This window comes from Styela clava, chromosome 14 (assembly GCF_964204865.1).
Source record: "Styela clava chromosome 14, kaStyClav1.hap1.2, whole genome shotgun sequence".
In the NCBI taxonomy this organism is placed as follows: domain Eukaryota; kingdom Metazoa; phylum Chordata; class Ascidiacea; order Stolidobranchia; family Styelidae; genus Styela; species Styela clava.
Window position 1 is genome coordinate 17,048,569 of NC_135263.1, and position 16,183 is coordinate 17,064,751.

The 16,183-nt window shown below is 32.3% G+C and overlaps 1 protein-coding gene across 1 annotated transcript; it reads left to right on the top strand.

Annotated features, from left to right (window-relative positions):
* Positions 1–1,120: 1,120 nt before the first annotated feature.
* Positions 1,121–15,936, top strand: LOC120340936 (uncharacterized). The gene is made up of 26 exons (XM_039409337.2): positions 1,121–1,525; positions 1,818–1,984; positions 2,153–2,263; positions 2,489–2,618; positions 2,963–3,087; positions 3,222–3,349; positions 3,604–3,775; positions 5,158–5,284; positions 6,023–6,161; positions 6,500–6,660; positions 7,120–7,211; positions 7,291–7,340; positions 7,901–8,096; positions 8,271–8,381; positions 8,724–8,823; positions 9,280–9,464; positions 10,440–10,529; positions 10,786–10,905; positions 10,979–11,050; positions 11,581–11,720; positions 12,264–12,422; positions 12,860–13,023; positions 13,449–13,565; positions 14,047–14,171; positions 14,634–14,796; positions 14,862–15,936. The coding sequence occupies exons 1-26, from the start codon at positions 1,396–1,398 to the stop codon at positions 14,966–14,968; spliced, it is 3,381 nt and encodes a 1,126-aa protein (XP_039265271.2). The 5' UTR covers positions 1,121–1,395; the 3' UTR covers positions 14,969–15,936.
* Positions 15,937–16,183: the final 247 nt, after the last annotated feature.

A 16,183-nucleotide genomic window follows, 5' to 3' on the forward strand; every position in this document is an offset into this window, starting at 1 on the left:
GAGAAAGAAATTAGGTAGTGTGTTTTAATAAGAACTTGCTAAGAAATCACTGAAACCTAGATTGAATGTTTTTGCTTATTTTACTTTACTAAATACCACCACATGACCGAACTCTAAGACGGACGAAGGGTATTAACAACAACACCAAACTAAAGTTCAGTGGAAAAAAAATAAAGTTTCGTGAAAAAAATATATTGATCTGTAATCGCACTAGACCAGCGGTTCACAACCTTCTTTTCTTTCGTGGCCCACTTTGATTGCACAAAAAATTCTGTGACCCATGAACTTTCTTATGCAAGGGAAAACTACAAAAAAACAAAAAATTATTTACGAAAAGATAGACATTTCCACTTTAATAATGAGAATTAAAAAACAGCATCATCATTCATTGTTACTACAATCAAATTTTAACTAATTTATCAATAACTCCAGCAATTTTCAATTTGTTTGTGGCCCACCTGAACATGTTTCTGTGGCCCAGAACTGGGCCATGGCCCACTAGTTGAGAACCAGTGAACTAGGCACATAAAAGTTGTATTCGGGATCATCCTGAGCTTGGGACCCCCGCTCTAATGGATTATTATCTTTATTGGATCATTGGCTAGTGATGAGCTCAACTCGCTCTTCGGTCTTTCAAAATTCGAAAAGTTTATAATGTGCGCATGGGTATGTGAAGAGTATTAGTAATAAATATTACAGCAGATATAAAGTAAAATATCACCCTGTGAAAAATTTCGTTGCACTACGCATTCGAATTCTGAAAAGCCTATCTATACCATATCCTCTTGCCAATCGCTATCTTTTGATATAAACGTATCAGAGATCAACTTATATATAGATCTTAGTGGTCCAGCTTAAAATAGACAACTACAAAAATTTCTTTAACAAAAATGGGAAGAGTACTAATTGAAGCGTTACTGTACATGACATCGTGGCATTGGTAAGTAAATAATCATGTATGCTATAAAAACTATATAGCGTTATTTTTGTGTCAGTAGATAACGGCTGACGCAGTATAAAGACAAGATAATATTGCGTGGGAGCGACTGACACTAAACGAGCATTCTCGATAAAATAAAAATTTATAGCATAGAAATCTGGCAAACGGGAACATTGTCGCGGGAGCAAAACCTTATATCTCTGAGCGTCATTGTTTTTGTCATTTATACATTTAAGTTGAACATTCCATTCCGAAAAGTTTGATTTCGCATGTCAACTACAAATCTACTTTTTGTGAACGCTTTATGGCGCCAAAGCGCACGGTGACGGCTTGGGGTTCTTGGTGATTTTGTTTACTTTGTTTTAAAATCGGCGCCGATATTCTGATATTGTCGACAATTGGTATGCGGCTTTTGGCAATGATAGGCCGATCTGCTGCGCTCTTCGTTTTTCACAATGTCTCTGAAAACGCAAATAAATGGATTTACCGCTTGGATCAACTTACGTTTGGTACCATATGGATCTCTTCTCACAAACGTTCTTACAGATTTAATGAAAGGAAGTCATTTGCAGCAGCTACTCCATAGTATGTTTATTTTCTTTTTACAATTGGTGTTACCATATTCATTATTGTATTTAGGTGACTGCGCCATTTACAGATTTGATAAATCAATCATTCTGAAAGTTAACATGCCAATCTCGCTTTTTATATTTAAATATTATTATTGGGCAAGAAATATGCAAAATGTGGTAATATTCAAGCAGAAAATTCAAGCGTTCGCCCTATTTTTCCAAGAAATTTGATATGTCAGGTGATGCCACTGGCCAGGTTATTATCCTTTAATGACTGAATGATCATACATACTTATGTGCTACAGGCTTGACCGGAAAAACACTCAAAAAAATACAGTCACTGGACGGTTTGACGCAACAGCAGAAAGTAACAAGAGTTGAGTGGTTTGTTGAAGAATTGAAAAAGTCTGAAGTTTTACCAGATAATGTTAAGATTGACGCAAGACTGGTCGCACAAAGGGTTGCAGATCATGTAAGTTACCATAATGTGGCAAAATTTATTTTTAATAGTGTTTTCATATTCCAAGTATCGTTAGGCAATCTCAATGGTATTTCAAACAAAAAGTTAAAATACGAAAAGCCATAATGTGATTCAAATAATGATTTATTTTGATACATTCAATGTTTATTAAATTGAAAGGTATTTGATCTATTATGGAGACTTGTGTCACATGATATTTGGTTCACATGGGAAAGAATGGAATTCTTGCAAAGTGATGATGCTCATTTATTATCAGAAATTGCATTTCAGGTAACTTGATTTATCTTTCATATTAAATGAATGTGTTCTATTGATTTTGTTTTCTTCAGACCAAATCCAATAAAAATTATTATTGTGTAGAATACACATAGCCTACTTAGCTACTGATTTTTAGTTCAATTGTAAGATGATGTACTGTTGCTGTATATTTTTTAATTCTTCATTTGTCAAGGCCTTACTTTTTTAAGAAGGTCATTTGTAATTTTTTTTGTAAAGTGGACCCCAGAACCCCCACCAAAGAAAAAGAAAAGAAGAGTAACTCGGACTAATGATTCCATGTTGATGGGATTTGGTGGATCCGCATCTGTTGTTGAGCCTGACAGCCCATCTCCAGAAAATCTTGAAGGTTATTTTTTTATTTGATTATCTAATTTCACTAAAACCATATATAGTTCAGACAAAGAGATTATAAATGACTATGAAGAGGTTTTTATTCCACTGAAATAAAATTTGTGAGCAGCTCTATCCCAACCAGTTGTTAAATATTAAATTTTCAACTTTTGTTGCTTTACCTACCATCCAGTTTTTATTTCTCATAATGTGATATATGATTGAAAATGGAAGTCAAATTTTCTAAATAATTTTATATGATTTCTTATTGCATGAATACTATGTTTTTAAAATTAAATATGCATCATTTTAAAGCAATTCATGTTTTAAAAAATATTAATTTATGGTCATGATTTTCAGGTTATGATGCTTTTCCTGGTAGCGACAAAATGAAAAGTTTTAAATCACCAAGACCAAAAGGAGGATGGTACAGTTATCCATCACCAGATGATTGTATTTTAGATATGATCAATTCACAACTCATGGTAGTATTAGTCTTTATATTTATTTACGTTCACATTAATTTCGTTTGGATATCCCATATTCTTCACTTTCCCAATTATGCAATTTGTATCCAAAATGTTTTTTTATAGTAATATATTAAATTTTTCTATTTTAGCGAGTTTCAGAAGGACGGAAACTGACTGTTTATAGTCTTGATGATCTTGTTGATAGTAGAGCATTATGTGGACTTATTAATTCATTTGTTCCTGGTACTTTCACGACAGAAATTATGTTAAATGACAGGTAATCAAACATATTTAACTGACGACTTAATGCATATATTGCAGACTATGCCACGATCAGTGATGGGATTTTTTTTTTCTCGGAATGACATGATATTCAGCGAACCCATTTTTGTTTTAGATAATAGACGGCTGCAGAAAATGGGCGTATTAGTTAGGGCGTAGAAAGTTATGTATTAGATTTCTGTGAAGCTTGCCACGTTAGTTCAGCTTACGTATACATAAATTTATGACGAATTTATTATTTTGCTATAGGTGGACAATTAATCTTGCATTAGAAACAATCGGGAAAATGTTGAGAGCCACAAACCCAATGGGATCGGAAGATATATCAGAAGCTGATCCAAAGTCAATTTGTTCTTTTCTTTGTTTCTTTTTTATGTGCAGCTACAAATACAAACAATCGAAAGCAGTTATTGAACGTTTGGTAAGTATCTGTTTACTGTTTGAAGTATTAAACAAACGAACGTGAGAGTCCACTCGACTGAAGTACTTCAAATTGATCTGATCGCTATTGTTTGAAAAAGATTAACGTTGCTAACAAACAGATATATCTCTATCAGATTTGTTTAGTAGTTTTGATATCTAATATTGATTTTTCAGAATTTTTTGACATTTATAAATTTTGTTTATGGGTGGTTGGAAATTTTTTTTGGAGTACTAAAGAATTATTACATTTAAATTAAATACTACAAACTTCTCAAATAAACCACCTCCACCAATCGGAGCGGAGGAAATTAGAGTCCGAGAAAGAGTTTATACTCTCACTCAGGCAATATTACTATTCTCTATTATGAAAATCATCATAACACCACAGATACATAACTAATAGGTGGTTGTAAATAAAACATTATCTTGTTATCCGAGAAACTTTATCTGCAAAGCCTTTTAAAACATTTGTAAACGTTAAAACCTGATATGGCTTTGTCATTGGAAATCTATTGTGTTGGGTGTTTAAGACGATTTAAGTCGACCTTTAAATCTATTGTATTGTTATGTTTCTCTTTGTTCACTCAAGAACAATTGTGTGATACCTTATGTGTGAGGTATGTTACTGTTCTTTGTATTGTCATGAAATATTTCATTCAACTCAGATATATTATTATTCTAGGCTAAATATACATTTTCACTCAACTTCTAAACTCTCAATTCTTAATTTCATTTTTATCACTAATATCTGAAATTTTGCGGAAAAACCTGTCTATATACAATACTTGGGAATTGAGATGTTCAAGTATTCTAGCTATTCAGATATTATATTCATAATAAATATTTTTACATAATTGGACAATTTTTTAATTTAGCACTTCTATAGGATTGATTAGAAAATTTTATCTTAAAAATGATAATATGTGTCAACTTTGAGTGCCAGATTATTTGAATATTTCTGTCTCTAAAATGGTATTCTAACTTGAGTGTTTTGAAATAAAATGTCATATGTCGAAATTTTGAAAAAGAAATTATTTAAAAATAAATAGGTGCTCCTCTTTAAGCTGACATCAAATCATGGTTTGCAACATTATTGTTAAGAATCATTTGAATAAAACTTAGCAATTCAAAAAAGAGTTTTTTCCACTATATAAATCATGTTACTAAATGAATCGTACAATGCAAACTTTTCAATAGAAATCACATGGATATAAGAGTTTTATTTCTATCTACCCCATATGATTCTCACCAGTTAAAATGAATGAAAGATAAATCATGGTTACAGTTACGATATTAACAGCCCAATCTTGATTGTTGATAAATAACTGAATTTGCCGAAATAAATTCCAACAACATTTGAGGGGGTTTTTATTTTCACAGAAAGAATTGAAGTTACTGGTCAGAGAAGAAGAATCTGAAATAGCAAAATTTCCTGAAACAATCAAATTAGTACAAGATCTCCGGAATAAACAACAATTAGAAAGTTTATTGGAAGATAATCAGAGAGGTTTCTTGTACAATGATACAATTAATATCAAATATAGCTTGCATGGCATATTATTTCTCATATTTATTAAATATATCATTAATTATAGAAAAACAGGAAAGGATTTGTGTTGGAGAAGAATTTATCTAAATACGGAATGAAATTGTGATACATATAAAAGCGGGGGTATTCAAAAGTTGACAATTTTTGACGTCATATTATGATGTACCATAATATTTTTTTGTATTTTACATAATATGAATATTCACTGTGACATCGTATTGAATTTCTGTTAAAAGCATTATGACCCCAGGAAAAATTTTCTACATTTCCATAAAATATATTCTGGCATAATTAATGGACATTTCAAATATCTATGTAAACTAAAAATTTACATATTGTGTAGTTATAGGTGAGTATATTTGGTAATATCTTAAACTTGAAAACAAGCTAAAAACCTCGAAGTTGTGTTAAAATGTCATGGCACCAAAGGAAAGTTATGTCTTAAAACATGTTTCTAGCCGTGAAGAGGGCATGAGCCCAAAGCCTCTTGGTACACCCAGTAATACCCACTCTATTTTCAGTAAGATAGTACGTATAGTACGTTATGTCAGTAAAAAGCTGGGTTGTGTATAACTTTTTTGTCATTTAGTTATTCGATGTTGTTTTTCTGAGAATTCAGAAATAAAAAGAGATTTCAAAATTTATAAAAATATATTGGATTCTAATTCTTACTAATACACATACATGATTTTTTAGAACAAGAAATTTTGAATGATAGTTACGATATTGAATACATCATGGAATGGTTGAATTATGTACAACAGATACAGGATGAAACAAGAAATATAATTTCGGAAAAAATGAGAACAAGATTTGATCTTATTCATATTCCACGGTAATTGATCAGGATTTGACTTCTCAATTATGTCATTATTTTTTAGATGACTCATTGATAGCAGTATTTTCCTCCATTATGTCGGCTCCAGATCTTGAAATTGAAAGAACCAAAGGTTCACTCCTTTCACCATATTCTTACTTTTCTTAACCTACGAACCTATATGTCAGCGGTTCCCCAACAGGGGGCTCGTGGCCATGCGCGAAACTGATTTTACTTTTCCCTTGACAAGAAAACTCCCTGTTCTCCCTAGTTTCATTGCTTGATGAGGTTATTTCGCAGGGTGTTATCACCTTGTTGGGCATGAATTGTTTGAGCGTCCATACTTTGAATTGCAGGCATATGACAATCAATGAATTATGTCTGGCACTTGTTATAAATTTGCAATTAACACAAGGATCAGGATTCTACAGAGCATATGAACATGAAGGTTGTGCACCTGATCGTAGAATTGTTTTGAGGAAAAAGAGCACTAAGGAATTTTTAGATGATTTTACAGGTGAATAATATGATACTAAATTATTGAATTCCCAAGGTAATAAACTAGAAATGTTTGTGTCTAGCAATGAGCCACTGCAGTTGCATAGAATGTTTACTTTGTGTATAGAATATTGATAGATATAGTCCCAATCTTCACTTGAATGGCCCTTTTTGTAACCGGCTATTAGGTTGCCATTCACACAATTTTGAGTTTGTTGGTAATGTTAGCACTATGTTTAACCATTATGTATATTCTCAATCCTGAAAAATAATGAGATCGTTCTGTGCTATTTTTTATGAAATAAACGATTACCTTATTTTCATATTTATTTGCATATTTCATTATTTTTGGGGACCTCCTGAAGTATACACACCAAGATGGCGGATAACCTGAACTCAGGTTGTGTACCAGGTTAGGGTTCAGGTTATGCGACATCTTGGTGCTCATACTTCAAGAGTACCATTTTTTGTTTATAAGGTGTTGAAAATTCAAAAAATGTTCGCGATTTGTTGGGAATGCCAAGACATGAGATGGCTGTATTGGAACCTGAGAAATACAAAGATTATGAGGTAATTTATTTATGTGAATATAGTTGTAAATACACGCAAACCAAAATTTTCGAATAATCCTTTGTTGAATATTATTCAGATATATATTGAAAGCAATTCAAGAAACAAGACACTTCACGCTGGATCCACGTAAGTTAATGAAGTTCAAACCAGCTTTGTCTTGGGAAATATACTTATTAAGTACGTATATCCTTGCATCTATGCCAACCCCCCAAATTGGTGAAATTATATTATTTATAAAAACTTGCATATAAGCCGACTCTACAAATCGTAACACGTCTATCACAGCAAATGATTGCAGAAGAGAATTTAATAAAATGATAACCATTATTGTTATGTTTTACTTTTATTAATAACGGTAGGAAGTGTCAAAATCTGTTAGTGCGACCACAGTTATGTATGTGTAAGCCAAATTTTTAGTGCGATTAGAGTTATGCACGTATAAGCTGACCCCTTACTTTGACAACTCAGCCTATATGCAAGGATATACGGTAGTTTAAATAAAGTCCATATTGCTGCCATTGTAGCTACAAGTGTCCCCTCTTGCTATTTAGTCATATAAAACATGCGTCACAGATTTTTTTTTTTTGCATTTTTCAAGTCTAATGCTCATTTATTCATCAAAATTATTCAGTATGTTTTTCTATTTGGCAGCAACAGATGACACAGTTCAACTTTATTTCTGACAGGTTTCTGTACCAAATATTTCCTGGCAACACTGCTCAGTGGCAACGAATGTTTTTTAAAGCTGTAAAGGAAGGTGACAAAGCTATTGTTGAAAAAATGGTTGATTTTTTTGATAAATCCCATCCGGATTTTATCAAATCCAAAGAGTCAAACTATGGGAACACTGTTCTTCATACTGCTGCACGATTCGGTCATTTTGTAAGTGAGTTTTATATAGAGTATGAATTTTTTTTCTTTTTTACTTTTTTGAACGTTTTAAATTTAAATACCTATTGCAGATTTTTTTTGCCAGTGATATGATTGCTGATGGTGACTGTTTGGCTTACCATTCCTCTTTGTATTCATTATTATCCAGATCACATTTTATTTCAGGATATTTGTCAGTTCTTATTGCGAAAAGGATGTGCAGTAAATACAAAAAATGTGTCAGGTTGTACGCCATTATTTCTTGCAACCGAAGGTCTTCATAAACAAGTGTCCAAGGTGAATGATTGTATGAAACATTTTATGTCAATATGCATATCCAATTTTGTTTGAGCTGTTCTGTTCTGAACATTGATTTTCTCACATATGTAACTTGGCATGTTGGTGACTTGTTGTTGCTCTTCTACCAATGCTCTTTTCCATTTTGCTCCAAACTTGCATGGAAAAACGTTTGGAAATGTTCATGTTCAAGAGAAAGAAAAGCCGTTTTTCATGACCATGATTATTTTAAGTGATTTACGTCCTAGTTTATCAGTTATCCACTGACTGTAGTACTTATAAATTCATGCTTCAAACTGCACTCATACAATGCATTCATACCTCTATTCGGTTTTACTCTAGCTCCTGATTGAATGGGGATGTAATGTGAGAGCAAAAAATTCAAGATGCCAAAATGCATTTGATATTATGAGAAATGAAGAAATGAAAGAGTTATTACAATGTAAGTTATTGTCTTTGAAGCCATTGTACTATTAATGAATGACTAGAGTTATGTGTAAATAGACAGCTATTGTTCATATAAATTATTTGCATTAAAGAAATTCTTTTTCTAATCAATTTTTATTTTCAAATTTTTTGTCTTTCTGAGAGATCACTGATGAAATGGTTACAAGCACCACACATGTGCTGGAAGCTATACTTATAGATTTCTGCAACTGTGACCTAAATGGGCAGTTAATTGTAATACAGTTTTGATATAATTTTTAATCATTACGTATATAAATTGAGTAAAGTAATAGTCATATCTTTCGACTTTTTACTAAATTTATTCGAAATACTTTTGGGAAATTTCGTATTTGTAATATGTAGTTTCTTGAAAACAGAATGCGATTTGAAGTATCATACAAAAATAGAGAAATAAAAACAATTTCAATTCGTCTGATAAATGTCTATTTAGCTTCTGGAAGGTATTGGTTATCTGCTGTCCCAGAAATTGTGATTGGGAATGTATCCACACTCCAGAGAGTTGTGAAAGATCATATGTTAGGCATACACGAAATGGTTGATGCAGAAGCAAGATGTATAAGAGGAAGTACACTGCTTCATACTGCCGTGCATTTTTCACAAGTTGAAACCATCGAGGTAATTTTTCGAAATTATATCTCATGGATTACAGTTATCTTTGTTGAAAAGTCCAGTATTGATAATATTTTTTTTTATTTTATCCCTGGGTAGAAATACTGTGATGAGCCAGCTTAATTGTCTCTCATCTGGTTACCAGGCCAGGTAACCTGCTAGCCAGTAAGTTTTCCTGACACTGATAGCAAAAACTGGATAATCTGCTATTCTGAATACATTATTGAAAAATATTTTTTCAAGTTTGGAAGATTAAATACCGGTATATTCTAAATTAGGTTTATTCAACAAAGAACACATATGAACAAATGTGTATTTATTGGATTTCAATTTGAAAATGGGAGAATGTTAAAATAAACAGTGATTTGATTAATTCTCTATATTTTTAGAGATTTAGAAATTAAACGAAGCTTTTTTGAGCATGTGAAACTTCCCCTGTCACTTGTTTAAGATAATTTTTCAAATGTCATCATCTTAAATTATTCTTAAAATCATATTGAATATAAACAATCTCAAATTAATTACTTATCGATCTTTAGATCGGTAAGTATGTTGATAGATATTTGTCTGTCTGTTAGATGCATGCGATATCTCACGAAGGCGTGGTTGAATCTGCTCCAAATTTTGCATGTGCATTCATCATATCTCGGACCAGAAGCCTATTGATGTTGGATTAATTATGTCGTATAATTAGCGAGTTATTAATTAATTAGTGATGGGACACGCGGTATCACTATAGAGTCATGAATCGAAAACGCAATTTCGATCGATAAGTCTTCGGTCTCCGACCGATATTCTCGTTTGAATATTGATTCATTTCGAACACAGCTGGTTCCAGGTTTTTGGACTGGAGTACCATGGTAGGAATTTGCGTGCTCCTGAAGTATGCTAAGAACTAAGAACTATGTTGTTTAAATGTTTTGGTATTGATCTTTTTGATCAGTAAATATTTCATCATAATATTTCATCTTCATTTATCAGAATCTTCTGAAATTACGTGTAAATGTTAATTTGCAAGATTATCAAGGAGCTGTTCCTTTGCATAGAGTTAAAAAACTGGATGTACTGAAGGTGAGTTTGCATTAATTAGTGATACTAGCAAGCATAATTTTAATATCAGTTCAAATATTATTTATATTAAAACTATAAATCAAATAGATTTCAAAGTGTTGTGTTATTTTTTTGTTCTATTTTGATTAAATTTAAATTATTTGAAACTTATGAAAATACAGTTTTGTTGTCTAAAGATGCCAAATTTGTGTTATTGCGTACGTTATTCTGGGTTATTCACAGAAAAAACACTACAATACAATTTTTATTATTTCAGCTTTTGCTAGAAAGCAACGCAGACATAACTGCTGCAGATTGTGAAGGAAATACAGCTTTACATGTTTTATGTTATGGTGATGAAAACCAAGAAAGTTTTCTTGATGGAATTTCTTACATGGTGAGATATAAATTTTTTTACATATTTTTTGTTCTTAGTCCCTTGTATGATATTTGTTTATAAAACATTTCAGATAAGCCGAGGAGCAGATTTATTTTGCCGCAATTCCAGAGAGTTGATGCCAATTCATTGTGCTGCTATGCAGGTATTTGTTTATATTGTATTTCATGGATTGCTTCATTTGTTGTTGTTCAATGGCCTGATATTGAATTGTCAAATTGACAGGCAATCACAGAAATGACATGTTTTGCATTGCAGCTAATATTGAATAGAGGGTGGTCCAAAAAAAATCGAAACTTAGATCATTTGGAACATAATGAAAGATCCTAATTTTTGTGCAAAGCGTTCTATATTACTGAAACTTTTGTGTACAGTACAATCATACGCGAACAAAAGTTCGAATGTTAAAGAGTTGAATTTTTTTTTTTCCTAGAAATATGGGTTCTGTTTTTAAGGGGTAGATGGCAGAAACTGAAAGCAAATGTCTTTAAAAAATTAAAACTTTAAAAAATGCTGATAAAACGTTTTAAATGAACTCGAAAACAAAAATTTTACGATCTATGATATTATTTAATGTTGACAAAATCTACAACGATTTGAATCATCATTTGCAATTTCTGTCTGAATACAAAAAACCTGAATTTTTTTTCATCATGGAAAATATATTTTACTCAGGGTCGCAAGGATACCATTGAATTACTCCTAGATACAGATGAAGGATCAATAAGAAATGAAATTGAAAAAGAAACAAAGAAAAATCCACCAAGTCTTCCTTACCTTGCTGTCGCTGGTGATCATTTAGAATGTTCTCAATGGTATGTTTGGATACATTTATGTGGCCTAGAAGTTAAACCGTTTAGACTTGATTGTGTTGGTGTGATAAATTGAGCAGACAATGCAGAACCAGAAAAATTGCATGCAAATTGATTTTTGATTGTAATGTTTTGTATACTTAGTTGCCAAACCCTACTGTAATTACTTCCCTGGGAAGTGCTAAAACATGGGTAAACTTTTGGCGCACCCGTAGTATGTGAACCAAGATGGCGGACAGCGGAACATAGTATGTGTACCAGGTTAGGGTTGGGCCATAATTTTATTCCAATTTACCTTATTTTAGTTCTATTACGAGTTCGGGGACTAGCCAAGTGACTCTCGTAGTATTTGTACCTGAAATTATGGCCTAACCCTAACCTGGTACACATACTACATTCCGGTGTCGGCCATCTTGGTTCACCTACTACGGGTCAGAAATTTTTTGCCAATTAACGAAAAGTACTCACTCAGTTTGTATTAATATTTGACAGATGAGCCACCAAACTCAGAAAAAACATACCTAACTCTGTTTGTTTTTCTCTTAGGCTTGTGGAAAGAGGCTTCTTTTTCAAACCTGGAGAGACTGATCGTGTGTTTTATAAAATATTGACAGAACAATTGATCGTAGATGATCGAGCTTCCATGTCTGAATTTCTTTTAGAGAATGACGCTTCTGTCAAATTGAAATATGAAGGTGGAGATACGTAAGTAACATATGAGAATTCTAAACTAGATAACATATGCTGTATTAATTTTTATTTTGTGTAATCTGGATTAGGAATAAATGATTCACAAATTTTCTGCTCCAACAAATTTATATAAAAATTCATGTTGAAATTTTTTTTGGCCTACATACTGATCACTAAGCTATCATATCGGTACTCCTGTAGTATATGTACCAGGTAAGGTCATGATTTTATTCTGATTTACCTTAAGCTTTCCAGTTGAACCGAGAATATTTTAGTTTTATTACGATTTCGGGGGCTGTCTGTGTTAGCCGAGTGGATATCCCCCTGCCCATAGGCTTCAGTCCCTTTACACAACTTGTTGTAAAGTAGGCGAACAAAATTAGTTACCTTCTTATTTGTACATACACTTCTGGACCGCAATCAATCATCTTTTTCATGCCAATTATTTTTAGATGTTTACATCTTGCTCTCCAAATGTCCGGTCCTACTGATATATTGGAGATTTTATTGAAACATGGTGCTAAAGTTAATGCAAATAATGATAATAAAGCAACTCCATTATTCTATGCAATGCAACTTAATAAATTTTATGGAGCAAGCCTTTTACTTCAGGAAGGTATGTAAATCAATAACTTTGTCTATATTATAGCTTATTGTAGAGATGTAAGAATTGTCTTTCCTACTTGAATCTTGAGGTCTGCAATCCAAAATTACCGTAAGTCAGAAAATTTAACTTGTTTTAGTCAATAATTTTGCGCTGTTTGATTTGACTTGATGAGTTTGATAATATAATTACATGCTTTGGAAATCTAATACCCATATTTTCTTCTGTTAGTAAAATGTTTAGTAAAAGTTACACAAATAAAAACCAGTGTTACAGCCAATTGTGTTACTGATTATAGAACTCACTATTACAATTGCTTTAAAACTGTTTGCTTTGTACAATGCATTAGGCAAGCATATATGTTGATATCGAACTGTATTGATTCCACTCACAAATTTCATCAACCTATTAAAGTTTTCATAATTCTTTTTATGCAGGAGCTAGTGTCCATGCAAAAAACAACTCGGGGTTAACTGCACTTGATTACGTTCATGATTTTGAAGAATGGATTTCTTGTAAATATTTTTCTGATAAAGTTGTGGCAAGATTGAAAGGTTCGTAATGATTATTTACAGCTACAAATAATTAAATTGTATTAGAGTATTCGTAAGTCAGGAATTTATCAGAGCGAATAAAAATAATAGTTATAGCGAATGATTCTGAATTATTTGGTTCAAAACTTAGTGTGATGATACTATAATTTTAGCTAAGTGTGTGGTGTTAGAAATGCCCTTGTCATTATATCTTTGATTACCTTGCATGGATTTGAATAATGTGGGGTATAATTATGTGCGAGTGAATTTATTGACTCCTCACTGTCGTAGGGAGGTTCACATAACTGCTGGCCATTTACGGCTTCCTCCACCATCGAGTCCATGCATCTGGAACAAATAATTGGCTAATCAATCCCATATCAAGAATATCTATCTGATCGAGCTGTCTTATCATCGCTCGTCTTCCCGAAATAAATATGAAATTCCTATCTTAGTTAAACAATCCATTCAGTTTTGATTCAGTATTTTTGTATTAATTTAGCATATAGATATAAACATGAACGAGAGTTGGTTCGAGTGATCAGCAAGAAAATAAAATCAGAATCACAACTTGAAAGGGCTTTAGAGAAACAGAAGGACAATGTATTGGGTGCCAGATTGATTCAGGTGTGTGAAATTGAATAAAAATTTGTACATACAAGATACAACTGCATTATTTTATGAATGAACAGTAGAGCAGTGGTTCGCAAACTTTTTAAGCGGCGCCCAATCTCCAAAATAACTAGTGAACAATAAAACAGCTACAGATAACAGATAGTAAGGCGAAAGTATATTTTATTCAAAAAACATGTTTAAAATACGTGGGTGGAACGTAAATAATGAAAAGTTTAAAAGACAAGCAAAATTTGTTGTTATTTTTATTGTTATTATTTTTATTAGTTATTTTTTATGCTGACAAGATGTTTAATTTAAGATTTTGTGGTGGATAATGCACATTGTAAATATCCAAAATAAGGCAGGTAAGATCAAATATTATTATCTTTAATTAGCTCCATGCCCCTCAAAAAACTGTCTACGCCTCCCTTGTGGGACACGCCAGCACGCTGAAAAATATTCTGTATGTTTTAGAATCCAAATTTAATATCAGACAGTATTCTCGACCATTTTCGTAAACGTCTCAAGCTTGAGACTCCTGATCCACCATCAAGCAGACCTGCTACAACCGACGTTATGATACGACCAAGATTTTTATCAAGAAGTTTTCCTGGTCGAGTTGTACCGAATGCATCAGGTAATTTCTTAATTCATTGATTTTTAATTGATCAGGTATTAAATACATTTACTTTTTTCTTATAGGGTCTGCAACAACAAGCGTTCGGACTCCGACACCTCGTTCGTTAATTCATGTAAAAATAACCAAGAATTTAACTTTACCACCTCTTGTACAAAGTAGTACCTTTTAGTTAACACACATATGTTGGCATGAAAAGCCAGCTCGAAAGTATTTCACTGTTATCACAGCTATCAACATTTTATTGCTTCCACAACTATTAAATGAGAAATTTGTTTGTAAAAACTTTTTCATTATGATTGAATTTTAAAATGATATTTTATTTTATAAATGAACTGAGCTTGATAATGGAGCTAGTTCAACATCACCATAGTCAGGATTTCTATCTTGTAAAAAATTATGATATATGCCCGCTTTATCATGTAAATTATTGTTTTCAAAGCATTCGTGAAATTTAATTGTAAAAAAAATTTTTTTTCTATTCATTCATTTTAAAATCCAGTGATTTTCAACCCTTGAAAGAACTTCAGGCTTTCCACGTCAAATTGTTGTTTCCCAAGTGGAGCACATTCGATTCTGAGATTAGTGTGTTACATGATAATAGACGTTTCCATACATATAGGTTTAAAAAATGAATGAAAATTGACTAATGGCACATACAACTTTATACCGGTATGTGTTTTACATAAATTCCAATTGATATGTAAGCCTTTGCTCATCGGCCATTGTCATCATAATGAACAAAGAAGCCCATGCTCTGGTAAACATTCATCAACAATGCAAACTCTGAAGTGTCATAATCATGGATATTTGCAATTGGTTTTCCGCAAATATTTATGATATTACCTAAGTGTTCTAGGGTTCAAATGAGGCGGGAAATCACTGGTATAATCTATTCAAATATGTGTCTCTACACTAAATGTCACATATAATATTGATACACACTGCTACGATTCATACCAAACTATTATTCACTGTCTCGTTATATATATTTGTGTATTCCTTTCTTGTTTTTAATGTAATTATGACTGCAATTCTTGAATAATTTACCTATCGTGCCAACTTGTTCTTTCTACCTGTGTAGCTCGTAAAGTGAAATAACATGCATGAGATTATTAAATTGTTACCTACGATACATAACTGTTCAGTTGCAAGTGTCTTTGGCATGATAAGGGTTTTTTAGAGAAGGTTCTTCTAGCCAAAATGATGTTGGCAATAATGAATTTCTGACTACTGGACGAATAATTGTTTCCCCGATCCCACAAATATTCTTCCCATACTTCACCAATGCAAAATTTTTAATGTTTATTTCGAAAGTTGGCGCTGCAGACTGGTTTACATCTCCAAATTCTCCTCCATTTTGTCCCAAAATAATGAAGTAGCTTCC

Bases quoted from the DNA above. Each gene is read 5' to 3' on its own strand.
- LOC120340936 (XM_039409337.2), top strand. From the start codon at position 1,396: ATGTCTCTGAAAACGCAAATAAATGGATTTACCGCTTGGATCAACTTA. The intron at 8,824-9,279 runs GTAAGTTATTGT...ATGTCTATTTAG, and splicing joins AATGAAAGAGTTATTACAAT to CTTCTGGAAGGTATTGGTTA. The intron at 13,024-13,448 runs GTATGTAAATCA...CTTTTTATGCAG, and splicing joins AAGCCTTTTACTTCAGGAAG to GAGCTAGTGTCCATGCAAAA.